Source organism: Centruroides sculpturatus, unplaced genomic scaffold (genome assembly GCF_000671375.1).
Source record: "Centruroides sculpturatus isolate CEXI.00-Female unplaced genomic scaffold, Cexi_2.0 scaffold1148, whole genome shotgun sequence".
NCBI classification, from domain to species: domain Eukaryota; kingdom Metazoa; phylum Arthropoda; class Arachnida; order Scorpiones; family Buthidae; genus Centruroides; species Centruroides sculpturatus.
Genome location: NW_019385490.1, coordinates 35120 through 52353, shown reverse-complemented (window position 1 = coordinate 52353; position 17234 = coordinate 35120). Strand labels below are relative to the sequence as shown.

The 17234-nt window shown below is 45.2% G+C and overlaps 2 protein-coding genes across 2 annotated transcripts; both read right to left on the bottom strand.

The window, feature by feature from the left end:
- Positions 1 to 4260: 4260 nt before the first annotated feature.
- LOC111639478 lies at positions 4261 to 7152 on the bottom strand. The gene has a single exon (XM_023385369.1). The coding sequence runs from the start codon at positions 5597 to 5599 to the stop codon at positions 4604 to 4606; it is 996 nt and encodes a 331-aa protein (XP_023241137.1). The 5' UTR covers positions 5600 to 7152; the 3' UTR covers positions 4261 to 4603.
- An 8231-nt stretch (positions 7153 to 15383) lies between these two features.
- Positions 15384 to 16765, bottom strand: LOC111639468 (the record flags this gene model as incomplete). The annotated part of the gene is made up of 1 exon (XM_023385364.1): positions 15384 to 16765. A coding segment is annotated over one exon (657 nt), but the record flags the coding sequence as incomplete, so codon positions are not given.
- Between the last annotated feature and the right edge of the window lie 469 nt (positions 16766 to 17234).

Here is a 17234-nt window from a genome sequence, read left to right as displayed (position 1 = left end):
TTCGTTTTTGTGGAAAAAATACTGTTTTAGACGTGGGAAAAACCAGATAACAAATGTTATTTCCTTTCATAGAAAAGAACATCCTCTGACTTTCCCTTATCGGGTTAAAAATCTCGCTCCGATGGGAAATGGTTACCCCTCATTCATCCCCCTTTCGTCCGTTCTCACGAAAGAGTTACTGGACGATGATTGGTCGAAATTCAGGAGATATAAGGGAAATCTAGTCCGAATTCGAGGAGTTCTTCGACAGATCCGAAGCATCCAAACTCCACGCAGTTTTCCTCCTGATGGCCAACGCCCTTAACGGAGTCCGATAGACTAAGTCCCGAGTCTACACTTAGAAGAAGTGATATTTTTATATTTTGTGCACGAATTGATCTCCCATACGAAAGTAATATGAACTCTATCTACAAGGTGTCCTATATCTACAGAAACGAAGACGACAACTAACAGGTCGTATGTTTAGAATCATTTTGTGAGCTCTCTCTCTCGAACGCGCATTAGCATAGATTAAGTCGTAGTCTCTAGCTTGTCGCTAAATGGTTGTAATCGACATTTTTGTATTCGTTTGTTTGAGATTTATTAAATTTACTCTTGTTTTATTTTATAAGAATGTCTCCTCAATTTATTCCGAATCAGATCGCAAACGCGTGTTAATCTGTATATAATAAGTTTGATTAACTGGTATCAAGGAATCCTGACGAACATCTGAACTTTCTCGTTCAGATCATTTAAAATACGCTCTCCTATGTAAACTTTTTACGATCGGATCTTACGATTCGAAACTCGGAGAACTATTCTCACGGAATAGGCCGATTAAGTGGTACTAACGAATTAGTGTACCCCCGGCTGATCTCACAATACCAAGAACACTGACATAGTGCAACATATTTATGAGAGGTATACAACACCATGTCCATTATATATCCGTAAAATCAATACAAAATAAAGAAAAGTACATTACATGTGAAGCAACATAATATGTAATGTTGACAGTGTAATCTGACAAACTTTCGTTACAATGATGTTATTAACAGACAAGATAATTCAGGGAGAACACAGTAAAACCGGTAATCTAACTCCAGAAAAAAAAGAATCTCTTCAAGCTGAGCATACTGCTCATCTTAATGAATCAAAACAGAGATATAATCAGACTAAGATGGCACAAGGAACACCAACACACAAAGTGTTAACTGGAGACCTTCAGAAATGTTTGCCATCCCCACTCATATCAAATAGTATTAGTTTCTATAAAACGAAGCTTTGGGCCTTAAATTTTATCTTTTATGATGCATCTGATTCCTCAGTTAACTGTGTGATGTGGGATGAGTCAAAAGGAGGGCGAGGCAGAAACGAAATTGCATCAGCAATTTTGAAATGGGCAGATAGTATCATACCTGACAGTCACATGGAAGAAATCATACTTTGGACAGACAACTGCTACAAACAAAATAAGAATGTGAATATTATAATGTGTTTTTACTGGTTACTGACTAAGTATGCGCAAATTAAGACCATAACTCAGAAGTTTCTACTAGAAGGTCATACCTATGTGGAGACTGACAGTGTTCATGCGTTGATAGAGAGGAAATGGAAGAAACTAAATAATATGAGCATTTTAACACCCTGGGACTGGCTACAACTGGTAAGACAAACTTCCAGCAAGTACATTGTTCATAATATGGAACTTCAAGATATTGAAAGTTTCAATTCACTGTATGCCACAAAAGACTCTGCAAGCACTCCCCTTGTTCATAGGAAAATGGATATTGAGAAACAGCCATTTTTTCTATCCAAGTGTGTGCAATTACNGTATATTATCCAGATTTGGCCTCTGGCCCAAAATGTCTCTAAAGCTTGCATTTCCAAAATGCCGTCTACGACTCTGATCAAAAGCAACACAGTTGCAAAATATGTGTTTAACACTTACAGCACAGCTGCAGTGCTGACATACTGGTTCGTCATCTCCCTTCAAAAAGTATTGATGAGTCATTCGAGTGTGTCCAATACTCAAACGAGTAAGGATATCTCCTATCATATTGCCTATTATGTGTCCAATTTTCTACCAAACGTTTGATCTCGTGAAGTTTATTGTGGATTTGTGCATTCCACATGATTTGCCATCTCTCTGCTAGTCATTTTTTAACGACTAGCTTCAAATCACCTCCTTCAATACGCATTGTATGCTGCGAAAGGCTTGCTGACTTAGCAGCTGTATCAGCTTCTTCATTACCTCTTATACCCACTTGGCCTGGGACCCAACAGAACCTCACAAAAAAATTTCTCGTAGTAAGATGACAAATTAGTTTTCAAATTTTAATAACTATGAAGTGAGAACTACGTTCATACAAGATCAAAGCCTGAAGTGCACTAACTGAGTCAGTGTAAATCACGCAGCAACGATGACCTTTCCGATTTATATACTTTAAGCTAAATAAATAGCCTGCAACTCCGCAGAAAAAATGGAGGAATCCGGTGCTATTTGTTCTGCGACAATTTTATCCTGGCAAACAAGGACTAAGCCAACATAGTTATCTGATTTAGATCCATCAATGTATATAGGAATTAAATTCCTGTTACGATGCTGAATTTCAGCAAAGTGCTGTCTATAGACATAGTCTGGCGTGGTTTCTTTAGAGAACTGCTTTAAGCTTAAATCAACATCAATCGATGAAGTTGACCAAATGGGAATACTATTAACTTCAACATGTGAGATGTTGCTTGTGTCTAGGTCAATCGTGCTGCTTACATTCTGCATTCTTATGTCGAATACAGGAACACAACTCGTCCGAGCGGGAAATAATCTTTTCAGCTGAGTATCTGGACAATCAGCTGAAAGTTTTTTCTGTAATTTTTGTTTAATGTAATAAAAAAAAAAACAACTGTTCTCTCCTAAGACAGTAGAGGCTCATAAGAATCCACATACAAACTTTGTACAGGAGAAGTTCGAAAAGCACCAGTGCACAAGCATAGTGCTTGATGGTGGATAGAATCCAGCATCCGAAGAGTAGATTCTTGCGCAGAGCCATAAACAATGCATCCGTAATCCAGCTTTGAGCGAACAAGGGCCCTATAAACCCTGAGCATAGAACATTTGTCTGCTCCCCAGGATAAGCAGCATAGTACCTTTAAAAGGTTCAGAGATTTTAGGCATCTACACTTCAAGTTGCACAAGTATAATAGAAACGTCAGTTTAGGGTCAAATGAAACTCCCAAAAACTTTGGCTCATTGACCATTGAGATTTTAACCCCATTTAGGTGAATTTCCAAATCCAGGTGCATACCACGCCTTCAACAAAAAAGGATGCACGAGGTCTTCTCTGTATTAAAAGAAAAATCATTGGTCTTGGACCAATTGTCTATGCGATTTAGGGAGGTTTGCAGTTGTCTCTCAATGAAACTCATATTACTAGACTGGCAAGAGATCTGAAAATCATCCACGTACAGAGAGTGTTTTACACTGGGAGGAAGACAGTTAGCTATGCTGTTGATTTTGATTAGGAACAGAGTCATGCTCAAAATACAACCTTGAAAAAAACCTTCTTGCATGAAATGCCTAGATAAAGTGTTGCCCATCCTGACTTGGAATCTACGATTCTGCAAAAAGTTTTTTATAAAAACTGACAAATTACCACACAATCCGAATTTGTGCAAATCACAAAGTATTCCATATCGCCAGCAGCAATCGTAGGCCTTCTCTATATCAAAGAATACAGACACTTAAGTGCTGTCGTCGAACAAACGCTTTGCGTATTGATGTTTCAAGGTTTACTAAATTGTCCGTGGTACTTCTGTTCCTACGAAAACCGCTCTGATGTGGTGAAAAGAATTCCTTTTTCTCTAAGAAATGCATTAGACATCTCTTTACCATTCTCTCGAAAAGTTTACACAGGCAACTCGTCAAAGAGATCGGTCTGTAATTAGAAATATTCTTATGGTTTGGGAATGGGAATAATGATAGATAGCCTCCAAGAGTCAGGAAAAGTATGTTCTGTCCATATTCTGTTAAACAGATGCAAGAGATTAGAAAGGGAATTGTTTGACAGATTTTTAATCATGCTGTAGTGGATTTTATCCAAGCCTACAGCACTATTCCCCGAGCGAGAGATTGCTGTATGTAATTCAATTATAGTGAATGGCACATTATATTCCTCATTAGATAAGGAGTAAAAGTTTAAACACTGTTTTTCTCTTTGGGCTTTATAAGCCTGAAAATTCCTTGAATACATAATATTGCTAAATGAAGCAGAAAATGTTTCACCCAGAAAATCAGCAATACCCTGTATATCGCTGATTATTGTACCATTATTTTCCAGCACGGACAGAGAGTGAGAAGCATATTTCCCATTAATATTATGGATTTTATCCCAGACTACTTTTGAGCTACTGGATGGTTAAGTTTGGTTTGTTTTAGTTTTTTTGGCACAAGAGCCATGTAGGCTAAGATGCACCAAAGAAAATGGTAAAAATTTTAAAATATCACAATAACAAACATGAGACATTATTAGATAAATAAATTAAAAAAACAACAAATATATACAAGATAACAAACCAAAATCAAAATTAATAAAACTCTAAAATAAGTGAATAAATAAATAACTAATCAAATATCTCCATACATATTATTGACTTTCAGAAAGTCCACTATGCTGTCTAGATTTGGTCTCTGGCCCAAAACCTCTCTCAAACTTGCATTTCCGAAATGCTGTCTACGACTTTGATTGAGAGCAATGCAGTGGCAAAGTATGTGTTTTACACTTAGAAAGCAGTTGCAATGCTCACATACTGGCTGGTCTTCACCATTCAAAAGGTATTGATAAGTCAACAAAGTATGCCCAATTCTCAAATGACTAAGAATAACTTCAGATCTCCTGTCATTCTGTTTGTTACACATCCAATTTTCTAACATAAATTTAATCTCGTGTAGTTTATTGTGGACTTGTGCGATCCACACATTTTGCCATCTCTCTGCTAGTCGTTTTTTAATAACTAGCTTCAAATCACCTCTTTCAATAGGAATTATATGCTGTGATAAATTAGTTGCCTTTGCAGCTGTGTCAGCTTCTTCATTTCCTTTTATACCTACATGGCCTGTAACCCAACAGAATTTTACAAAGAAATTACTTGCAATAAGATGGCAAAACAGTTTATGAATTTTAATCACTATGGAGTGGGAACAAAGTTCACACGAAATTACAGCCTGAAGTGCACTAACTGAGTCAGTGTAAATAACACAGCAATGATGACCTTTCCTATTTATATATTTTAAAGCTAAATAAATAGCATGCAACTCTGCAGAAAAAATAAAAAAATTTAATGCAATTTGTTCTGCCACGATTTCATCCTGGCAGACAAAGGCTGAGCCAACGTAATCATCAGATTTAGATCCATCTGTATAAATAAGAATTGAATTCCTGTCACGGTGTTGAATTTCTGCAAAGTGCTGTCTGTAGACGTAGTATGGAATGGATTCCTTAGGAAATTGCTTTAAGCTAAAGTCAACATTTATCACAGGGGTTGACCAAGGAGATATATTACAGACCTCTAGCTGTAAAGTGTTGCCTGTGTTCAGGTCAATCGTACTACTCCCATTCTCCATTCTTATCAAGAATGTAGGGACACAACTTGGGCGAGCTTCAAATAATCTTTTCAGCTGAGTATTTAATACTGTACAATCAACTGAAAGTTTAGTATGAGATTTCTGTTTTATATAATAAAAAAAAGACAACTGTTCTCTCCTTAAAGATAGTGAAAGCTCATAAGCATCCACGTACAAACTTTGTACAGTACTAGTTCAAAAAGCACCAGTGCACAAACACAGTGCTTCATGGTGGATTGAATCCAGCATCCGAAAAGTAGATTCTTGCGCAGAGCCATAAACAATTCTACTGTGATTCAGCTTACAGCGAACAAGGGCCCTATAAATCCTGAGCATATGAACTTTGTCTGCTCCCCAGGATGAGCAGCATAGTACCTTTAAAAGGTTTGAAGATTTTAAACATCTACTCTTCAGGTTGCGCAAGTGTGGCAAAAATGTCAGTTTTTGATCAAAACAAACATCCAAAAACTTAGCCTCATTCACCATTGGGATTTCATCCCGATTAAAATAACTTTCAGGATCCAACTGCAAACCACGCCTTCGGCACAAGTGGATGTACGATGTCTTCGCTGCGTTAAACGTAAAGCCATTGGTTTTGGACCAATAATATATGTGATTTAGAAAAGTTTAAAGTTGTCTCTCAATGAAACTCATGTTACTAAACTGGCAGGAGATCTCAGTCATCCACGAACAAAAAGTGTTTCACACTAGGGCAAAGACAGTTAGCTATGCTATTAATTTTAATTAGAAACAAAGTCACACTCAAAATACAGCCTTGAAAAACACCTTCTTGTTGCGTGAAAAGCCTAGATAGTGTTGCCCATCCTAACTTGAAATCTTCGATTCTGTAAAAAGTTTTTTATAAAAATTGGCAAATTACCTTGCAATCCAAATTGGTGTAAATCACAAACTATCCCGTATCGCCAACAGCCATCATAGGCTTTCTCTATGTCAAAAAACACAGACACTAAGTGCTGTCGTCTAACAAACGCTTCACATAAATATGTTTCAAAATTTACCAGGTTACCAGTAGTACTTCTGTTCCTACAAAAACCATTCTGATGTGGTAAACAGTATTCCTTTTTCTCTAAGAGATACATTACACGTCTGTTTACCATTCTCTCAAAATTTTACAGAGATAACTTGTCAGAGAGATTGGTCTGTAATTAGAAAAATTCTTATGATCTCTACCAGATTTAAAAATAAGAATAATGATAGATAACCTCCAAGAGTCTATAAAAGTATGTTCTGTCCATATTCTGTTAAACAAATGCAAAAGATTATAAAGGGAATTGTTTGACAGATTTTTAATCATGCTGTAGTGGATTTTATCCAAGCCTACAGCACTATTCCCCGAGCGAGAGATCGCTGTATGTAGTTCTATGCTGGTGAATGGCACATTATATTCCTCATTATATGAGGAATGAAAGTTTAAATATTGTTTTTCACTTTGGGCTTTATAAGCCTGAAAATTTCTTGAATACATAATATTGCTGGATGAAATAGAAAATGTTTCACCCAACGTATCAGCTATACCCTGTATATTGCTGATTATTGTGCCATTATTTTCCAGCATGGACAGAGAGTGAGAAGCATATTTCCCATTAATTTTATGGATTTTATCCCAGACTGCTTTTGAGCTAGTGGAAGATGTTATGCTAGAAACATACTTCCTCCAAGAATCCCTTTGGCTTTGCCTTCTTATTCTTCTGGCATTTGCCTTTGCTTTTTTAAAAGCAATCAAATTTCTAGCAGTGGGGTATCTTCTGAAAATCCCCCATGCTTTCTTTTGTGCTTTAAATGCTGCCTCGCAATTCTGGTTCCACCATGGTTTCGGATGCTTTGGGTATCTTGTTGATGTCTTTCCCATTGTTTTCTCAGCTGCCTGAATAATACACAAAGTGACAACTTCAACTGCATCATTGATATCAGCAGTATTGACCATTTCCTCGGTGATGTTAGCCAAAGAAAAGAATGAAGGAAAATCTGCCGTTTCCAGTTTCCAGCGTGGTGGACAGGCTATTTCACAGCTTTCTCTGCCTCGATATTTTAGAAATATTGGAAAGTGGTCACTAGAGAGTGGATTACATCCAACCTCCCATATAAATGCTGAAAACAGATTCGGACTTGCTAATGATAGATCAATGGCAGTGAACGTTCTTGATGGGGCATGGAAGTATGTCACTTCTCCAGTATTAAATAAATATATTTCCTGATTGCCGATAAATCTCTCAATGGCTCTGCCTCGACGATTGATGTCGGGACTGCCCCACATAGGATTGTGGCCATTGAAATCACCCAGTAAAAGAAATGGAGTTGGCAGCTGTTCAACTAATGAATCCAATTCATCCTCATTGACTCTGACTTCTGGGGGGCAAGTATATAGAACAAACTGTGACAGTAACTCCAATTGAAATTCTGACTGCCACAGCTTGCAAATCAGTTGTTATTTGTACCGGTAAGGATGGGATGCAGTTTGAAACCAGTATAGCCACTCCTCCACTGGCACAGTTGTGGCTATCATCATCCTTGCGGTAGAGATTGAATCCTTTTAAAGAGATATTTTCTCCAGGTTTCAGATGGTTTCCTGGAGTGCGACGCAGAGAGATTGGGTAGATGATGTCAAATGTTTAATGTCAGAAAAGTTGTTGCGAAAACCACAACAGTTCCATTGGGTTATTTTATAATCTATTATGTGTTTGAGACAGCATTTTTAGTAACGGTATCCCTCTTTAATATAACAGGAGGTTTTTCTTTTAAAGGTGATGTGGGTTTTTTCACCTGATTAATCTCTTCATCAGAGATATCATAAAACTCACTCATAGAGTGGGCTTCTGATTTTTTACATTTAGAGAGAGCCACTTTCACTCTCTGCTTGTTTAGTGGGTTCTTACTAGCCTTTTTTAAACCCAGGTTTCTTGTTATAACCCTTGTTTTAGGTAGAGGTGTTTTTGGTTTTATACTCTCCTTTTCTGGTGTTTCTTTTGATGGGAGTATTAAACATTTTGCATGGCGAGTAAGAGATTCCTTTGGGGAAACGGAAATATCAGTTTGAACTCCACATGTCTTTGTAAATTTCAAAGCAGCAGCAAATGTCTTTTGTTTCAGTGGTGCACTCGAAGTGACCATACGACGAGCCTCTGGGTAAGGTAAGTTGTTTACTGTTTTTACACGCTGGATTTCTTTTTCTGTCTGCCATGCAAGGCATTTGCGGGAGTAGGCATGATGTGCGTCTTTGCAATTCACACAGCATGGAGTTGTGGTACACTCGGTACTCTGGTGACCTTCAACTCCACACTGTGCGCATATGCCCCCCCGAGTAGGGAACCGAGCCTGGCTGTGGCGGGGGGCCCCGGCGGTGAGAGACGACGGGTAATGGGTCCCGAAAGACTCGTCTTGGTGTCGATCGTTGATGGAGTCTCACGACTCGAGCCGAAGGTTCCAGAGGCGTTATTACATCATAGGCTTTGGGTCTGTGTACCAAGCCTTTAAAATGCTTGCTGTCCGTTCGCCGCCCCACGGCGGGGGCGACTCCGGTGGGGATGTCCCTCTATTCTGGAACCTATCCCCGCTGGTGCGGACGGCTACTAGAGCTGCTTATTGGCATTGTGGCATGCAGACTCACATCATTATAGAAGGGAGATTAACACGATCGAGGCGCGGGGCTGTCCCTAATAGTATCGGCAATAAGAGGGCAAAAATGAGCCCTCAGTAAGTCCGGAAGCTGGGGGATAGTCGCTGTAGCTGTCGCTAATATGGTTCCTAGGGAGGACTTGTCTTTGGACAAGATATGCAGAGTGTAGTCGATTGAGCTTGTCCGGCTGTAGTTGGCAATCGCCAACGAAAGTTGGTAGCTCTGCCGATGAAAGCGTAGGCACCCGCTGGCCTGCGGTGTGATGGCACTCGATAGGGGCGCTGCTGAAACGTGGTAGGGACTCTTTGCTATGGTAAACAGTCCCGAGTCTCCCTACTCGCGACAGTTAAATCATCTGCCTGTAGCGAGATGCACATTGTACCCTGGGCTGATGGGTTACATCCCTGATATTACACATAGAAGCACACAGTGGACGCCGAAACTTTCGGATTCAAATCCCGTGTCGGCACAGAGACTGGGGGCCATGGACTTGACAATCCGTACCCCCTGGAATCTGAGACACACGAAGCGAACTCCCGCATCTACCCGGTGGCACGGGGCCGATGTTTCACGCCAAAAGGCGGTTGAATGCAGTCAACTTAGCCTCAGCCCGTGGTAGCGCAGACCACGTAAAGCTCCTTCTGTCCGGTAAAAGAAGAACCAGCTTCTCAAGAGGAAGACCGGGCTTCGCACACCCAGTGCTGGCTTGGGGACCACGGCCTGCATGCCGAAGCCAGTGGGGCGAGGAGTCGTACTCCCGTAGCCAAAGCCTCGCTGGTGGCCAGGGGGTAGCGCCTACAGTGGATTGTAGGACCCTGCTAGCTGGTATCTATCCTGACGGGCAGTTGGCAGAGCCACTCCTCGGGCATAGGGCCAACTTCCTTCATGCCCTTGGGGGGGAGTGGTGCTTAAAGGCCTCACGATGCGTTGGATGGCCGTATATAGTCTCGGAGGACTAGAAGCGGGAAGAGCGTCTCCTAGTAGGGATGATGGGGCGGCCCAAGCCGAGCAACCAGCCGGGCTGGGGTAACCTTGGGTAGGACGCCATTTAAATGGGTAGCTGTCCCGGCAGCGGGCTAAGCAGTGACGACCCGGCAATAAGAGGGCCAAAATGAGCCCTCAGTAAGCCCAAAGTCAGAGCTGGCTCTTAAACGCATACTTTGATTCTCGAACGGATTCAGGGCACCCATGAAAGGTCGAGATCACCCTAATCCCCTCTTTATTTTCCTTTTTATTATGATGACGAACATGGCTAAATCGTGCGAGAATTTGGCAAGCGTTTCATGTGCGGATGATACGCTAAATGTTCAGTGTCATGGCGAGAAGCTAAGGGAGGGAGTGCAAGTGGAAGGCGGTGTTAAGTCGAGCACCGAGCCAATGGAGAAGCGGACGCTGCATAAGCGTAAGCCGCCCGCTGCTGATCCACCACAAGAACCTACAAAGGATAGGCCCAAAGAGACTGTAAAAGTCTCAATCCCCATAGTAGACAGCGAGTCCGATTCGGATCGCTCTAGTCTAGTTTCTGGGGAAGTTTTCGACTCCGCTACCTCTGCTGAGGAAAGCGAGTGGAAGCCCGCGCCTACCAACGCCAGACAAAGGCGTAAACAAAGACGGGCAATGGCGGCCAAAGCCGGAACGCGGGAATCCAAGACTGAGAAGTCTAAAGAAGAACCCGAAAAAGCTGCGGTGGCCATGGGGGAGGGGAAACCCTCCTCCAAAAGCAAAGGCGGGTCCAAGGCAAAAGCCAAGAAGAAGGTCCCTACCGCAGCAGTGGCCGGGAAAATAAGTCCGGCCACCAAAGCTGAAACACTGTTGTCGGCGCCCGTGGAAACACGGGAAAAGCTTGAAACGGTCGAGAGCAGGCGTAAAGCACTCGATGGCGTGCACGATGAGCTGACAAAGCTCCTCGCGCGAACTGACAGCCGATGTCAGAAGGCCACGTGTGCTGTTATTTACCACCTGTTTAACAAGATCACCAGCATACTTAATGCCCAGGAGATCGAGATTGCCTCTCTCCGAGCAAAACTTGTGACCTTGCATGAGGTGAAGGGACACACCTCACAGGAGGTGAAGGGACACACCTCGCTGCCACCTGGCAACAAAAAGGAAGGCAAGGCACGCACAGCCGATGGTGTCACGTACGCCACTGTTGCTGCCCGTCCGGCCCCACCAAAAATCCAAGGGGGTCCTCGGGAAGCTGCCAAGCCACGTAGGGTTCCTACCAAAGAGCACACGCTCCTGGTCTTCCCTACGAATGATCAAATGACAAGTGACAATACAAAGTCACTGCTGAAATCCCACGTTAACCCCGCCAAACTAGGCATCGGGATTAAAAACGTGCGGAGAGTACGCAATAACAGCGTCCTGGTAGAGGTTGCGAAGCACCAGGACGTCGAGCGGTTGCAACATGAGTTAACAGCGGGCCCCAAGGTGCTCAGAGAGGCGGTCAAATGCCGACTGCCCCAAAAGCGCCGACCGAGGGTTATCCTGTTCGACGTTGACCCGGACGTCACACGCGACGGTCTTGTGGAGACCATCAGAGTTCAGAACGAACTCAGGCTGCAGCCTGGCGAACTGCAGCCTTGCTTCCCACTTAAGGGAAAAGGAGGGCTTACCAACTGGATGTTGGAGGCCTCTCCACCGGTCTTCCACGCTCTCCTGCAGAAGGGGAGACTCCATGTGGGGTGGACCCGCAACCGAGTAAGGGAACACCTGAGCTGTACTCGGTGCTACAAGTGCTATGCCTTCGGGCATATTGCACGAGGCTGTAAGGCAGCAGCCCAACGATGTAGCAAATGTGCCCATGATCACTCTTATAAAGAGTGTAAGGCATCTGAGCCTCGGTGCGTCAACTGCACTGAGGCAAATAAAAAATTTGGCCTACAGCTGGGTACGGGTCACTCTGCCATGAGTGCTAGCTGTCCGTGCTATGCACGGGAACTAGAACGAGTTCGGGCCAGGACCGATTACGGTCCTTAGATCGGCAATTCCTATCATTCGAGTCCGACAACATTACTACTTATATGTGGGATGACGAGAATGCGAGCTGCAGTATACTGCAATTTAATGCTGAAAAGTGTCGGGCTGCAACTGCCCAATTACGGGTAGAAGTAGTCAAGCGGGAGATTGATATCATCCTGCTCCAAGAGCCGTACCTAGTACAAGGAAAGGTCGGTGGTCTCTCACTTCAATGGAGCGTTTTCGCCCAAGAAGGTGATGATTGTCGAACTGCAGTTATTCTCACACGCAGGGACGTCGATGCTTACGCTGTCCACGTTTCTCATCTCGTGGTGGCCGTAGAAATACGGACACCTTCATGTGCTTGGACCGTCGTCTCCAGTTATCGCCCGCCGTCGCTCAACCTGAGTTGTCTTCTGACTGAACTCGAAGGGGTTGTCTCGGCCCACAGTCGGGTTGTTGTGGGTGGCGATTTCAACGCCAAACACTCGCTGTGGGGCTCGCCGGTTGATGATCCTGACGGGAACATGATGAAGGACACGGCGGAGGGTTGGGGGCTGCACGTTCTGAACGATCCGTTCGGAATTGCTACCTTCTCCTCTCCATCAGGCGAGAGCTGGATTGATCTGACTCTCGTTAGTGGCGCTATGCTGAGACTCACCTCGCAATGGGAGACGATCTATGCAGAAAGTTGTAGTGATCACCGCTTCATTGCCTTCGTGGTGATGAGCGGCCCGCCGGATAGGCGGGACAGTCGCTACAAACTAACTGCTGGAAACCGCGATCGATTTAGCAAATGCCTCATTGAAAAGACAGTCGACATTGTCACCGAAGTCTCTAAGGTTGAGAGTGTCGAGGATCTGGAGGAAGCTGTGGCAAACCTCACCAAAGCGATCAGAGAAGCAGGAGACTGCACGCTCGCGCTACGGCGGCCCAGCAACCACCGGTCAGTTCCCTGGTGGATCCAGGAACTGAGTGTCCTACGGAAGCGTGTGAGGGCGCTCCGCCGACGCTTCCAACGATGCAGAGATGATGACCTTCGGACGACCAGGAAACTGGAGTTCCAGAGGGCCAATGCCAAGTACAAGTACAAATTGAACGATGCAAAGAGAACCTCATGGCTCAGTTTCTGTCAGCAGATCAGCGACGAAAATCCGTTTGGCCTACCTTACAGGCTAGTTGCGGGAAAGCTAAAGCGTAGGACGGTCTTGGGGTCCATCAAAAAACCGGACGGAACCCTAACCTCCACACAGGAGGAGTCGATTAAGGTACTGCTCCAATCGCACTTTCCGTGTGATGAGCGGTCTGATGACACTGAAGAGCAACGGCGGCTTCGCAGCGATGCGGAGTTGCCTGCTCTTGAGGCCGAGTTACCCGTGCCGGTGTCTGAATCTGAAGTTGCTCACGTTGTGGGCAATCTGAGGAAGAGGAAGGCACCTGGCATTGATGGGATCACGGCCAAAATGGTACAAGTTCTACAAGAGGAATGTCCTAACCTGCTCCGTGTACTGTATCAGAAGTGCCTGCTCCTGGGTCACTTCCCAGTGCAATGGAAGCGGGCGCGCCTCGTGTTCATTCACAAGGAGAAGCGCCCGAAGAACGAACCCAGATCCTACAGGCCGATCAGCCTACTACCAGTGCTGGGGAAGGTTCTTGATAGAATCCTCAGCGATAGAATCTTTTTCTATCTAAAGCGGAAAGGGCAGCTACACCCGCATCAATATGGATTCCGCCCGAACACGTCGACCTGCCACGCATTACACCGCGCGGTGGAACTGGTTCGCCAGAACCGCCGGCAGGGGCTCCACACGACGCTCGTCTCGATGGACGTCGCTGGGGCTTTCGACAACGTTTGGTGGCCGTCCATTGTGGGTGAGCTGAGGAAGGCAAACTTGCCGACCGCCCTTGTATCACTTTCTAGGAGTTTCCTGAGTGACCGCTCGGTTGTCTACGAGACACCAGATAGTAGGTATGAGAGGACGCTTGAAAGGGGCTGTCCACAGGGTTCCTGTATTGGTCCCCTTTTGTGGAACGTTCTAGCAGACACGGCGTTGCGGCTGGTCCTTCCAGACCAAGTCCAACTGCAGGCTTATGCTGACGACCTATTGTTAGTAGTTGCAGGCTATAATCGACGCGACATGGAGGTTCGCGGCAACGAAGCAATAGAACAGCTCGTTCACTGGGGAGAGCTGCATAAGCTCTCCTTCAGCCCTGAGAAATCAGAGGCCCTGACGGTGGCCCGAAGCGGGGTATTGGCACACCGACCTATATACCGCATTCGGGGCAACCCCATCCGAAGGGTGAATGAGTTAAAGTACCTCGGTGTAATCATCGACCAGACACTATGCTGGACTCCCCACCTGAGGGACGTTCGAGTCAGAACGAACCGAATGATAGCGGCACTATCACGACTAGCAAGGCAGGATTACGGGCTGAGTGGCGAAGCGCTTCGTACCATCTACAAGATGTGCGTGGAGCGCGTTGTCTGCTACGCCTGTGGCGTCTGGTGGAAAGACACCGCCAACGTCTGTCAGAGTAGGACACTACTCACGATCCAGCGTCCCGCTGCATTGCGGATCACGCGTGCGTACAGAACTGTGTCTACGGATGCGGCCCTGGTCCTGGCCGGGCTGCTCCCTTTGCCACTGGTAGTCAGCCAAGAGGCAGCCTTCTACAGAACTACAGTGGAAGGCAGAGAGGCCATGCATTGTAATCAGAAGTACCCGATCAGACTTAGGCGTCAGACAGACGTACTGAAGATCCATCCTGCCCACAGGATTGGACTCGATTGGGAAGTCGGTGAACCGACTGGTACCGGTGTTGAGATATATACTGATGGCTCGAAGGACGGCAGCTTGGTAGGCGCCGCATACTGCGTCTTTTCCAACAAAGTTGAAGTGTACAGCAGAACTGTCAGACTGAACGAGGAAGCGTCCGTGTTCCAGGCAGAACTGGTGGCCCTGGAGGGGGCGTCCCAGTGGATCCTACTACACCCGGGTCCAGAGCCGGTCACGGTTTACTCAGATAGCCAGTCGTCGTTACAGGCTTTAAGCGACGGGTACCATCGTGATCCATTGGTACATGAGATCAGAGGTAGGGTACTGAGGGCGAGGCACGAACGACACGTTGTCCTGCGGTGGGTAAGAGGCCACACCGGCGTCCTGGGCAACGAACGGGCCGATCAGCTGGCAAAGGCGGGAGCCAGTGGCCCATTTGTTACGAGGACGGTAGATCCCTCGACTACATACATAAAAGGTACCTTACTGCAACGATCGATGATAAGCTGGCGAGAACGCTGGACTCTTAGTACAGTAGGTAGGTCAACCTACGCCTTCGTGCCTGTAGTTGGCCTCACTCCGATAAGTTGTTGCTCGTTGTCGACTCAAATCCTCACTGGCCACGGGAGGTTCCCCCACTTCAAGTCCAAATTTGGACAAGGAGATGGTAGCTGCCCCTGTGGTAGTCCTCGCGGCGACGCGAGGCATTACGTACTTGACTGTCCCCTAACAAGGGACTTCCGCCTAGGGGCAGACCAAGTTGACTGGTCTAAGCCCCCTGAACAAGTACTTCGAACGCTTGCAGCTAGTAAAGGGAACCTAAAGAAACTAAAGGAATTAATGGGAGAAATCATAGATCTTCTTGATCTATAAGTTATAATTGGCTTTTTGGGCCCCCTCCATCTGGAGTCAGGGCCCCGCTGTCCGTATACCTACTACATGTAGGTACTGTCTGTGTTTCCTACATTATTGTGTGAGCTATTAAAGGTTTAGTTATGTGGACCAAAAGTGCAGTACAGGCTGCACAAACAAAAGTTATGCCAAGTTAGTGAGTTGGGCCGGGGTGCGGACGGGAGTCCGAATGATGCATCATAGGGCCCAGCTATGACGTCCCTGTCTACCACGTCAGGTACCGACCAGTCAATGAACAAGGCATAGTCTCTTTAAACCCTGTAGTGCCAATAGGCGGGGCAGGGTAAAGAGTTCCTTATGAGACTGTGCGCATATGTTCTTCCCTCGACAGGATGTTTGAGAATGTCCAAATCTCTGGCATGTAAAACAACGCAGCAGATTTGGAATGTACGGACTAACTGGACAGCGCAGGTATCCTGCAGTAATGGAAGTTGGTAATATCGGCTTGTTAAATGTGAGGATAAGATGTTTGGTTGAAATCAACTTGCCATCTTGACAAATGGAGATATGTCGAACGGCAGTCACACCTTGGTCTGACAGGCCAATCTGAATATCTGTCTCTTCTTCAGACATCAGATCAATTTCCGATATCACACCACGAGATGAGTTTAAGATTCCGTGTGGTGTAACAGTCACTTGCATGTCTCCCAGTGTCTTTGTTGTCAGGAGTTTTGTCGACTGTTGAGGAGAGGCTGTTTCTATGAGTAAATCCCCTAATCTCAATTTTTGTATTTTCTTGAGATGTCCAATGGTTGATTCGAATAATTTCTGAATCAGAAAGGGAGAGCATTTAGACAGAGGTTTCTCTCCAGTACTATGAACTATGAGATATGCTGGCTTGTTGGAAGAGCTAACGTCCTTTGTTAATGATTTATCTGTATTTGGTCAGTTTTGTTTTAAAGAATCCATATTCAATAAAAATTTTCAGTTCCTAGTGACCCCACCCACCACGGGGCCCAACAAGGAGATGCCATCACATGGGAGTTTCCCATAGACAGTCACACCGGGGTTTTTTCCCAGGAGCTATACCCTCACAATGCAGTCAAGAAGAGCACATCTTGTATGAAATGTCTGCCCGGTCTGCATCCATCAATTGACTACAAGCCGAGGTCAAGAATGACTCAACGACCAGCCGATTGACTCAAACGGAGCCTGATTTGAGCCTCCCGATTATCCGAAGCAGGGGCCATAGCACTGTGTTGGGAACGTTATGTTGCCCCTCAACTACCAGGATCCCCCGTTCCGGCATACAGGACACCACGCACGGCAAACACGTGGGTGGGCGTTCAGATCCCAGGGATGGTAAAGAAGACTTTCTACACCATCTCTGGGAGGTCCCCACACCACGAACAGC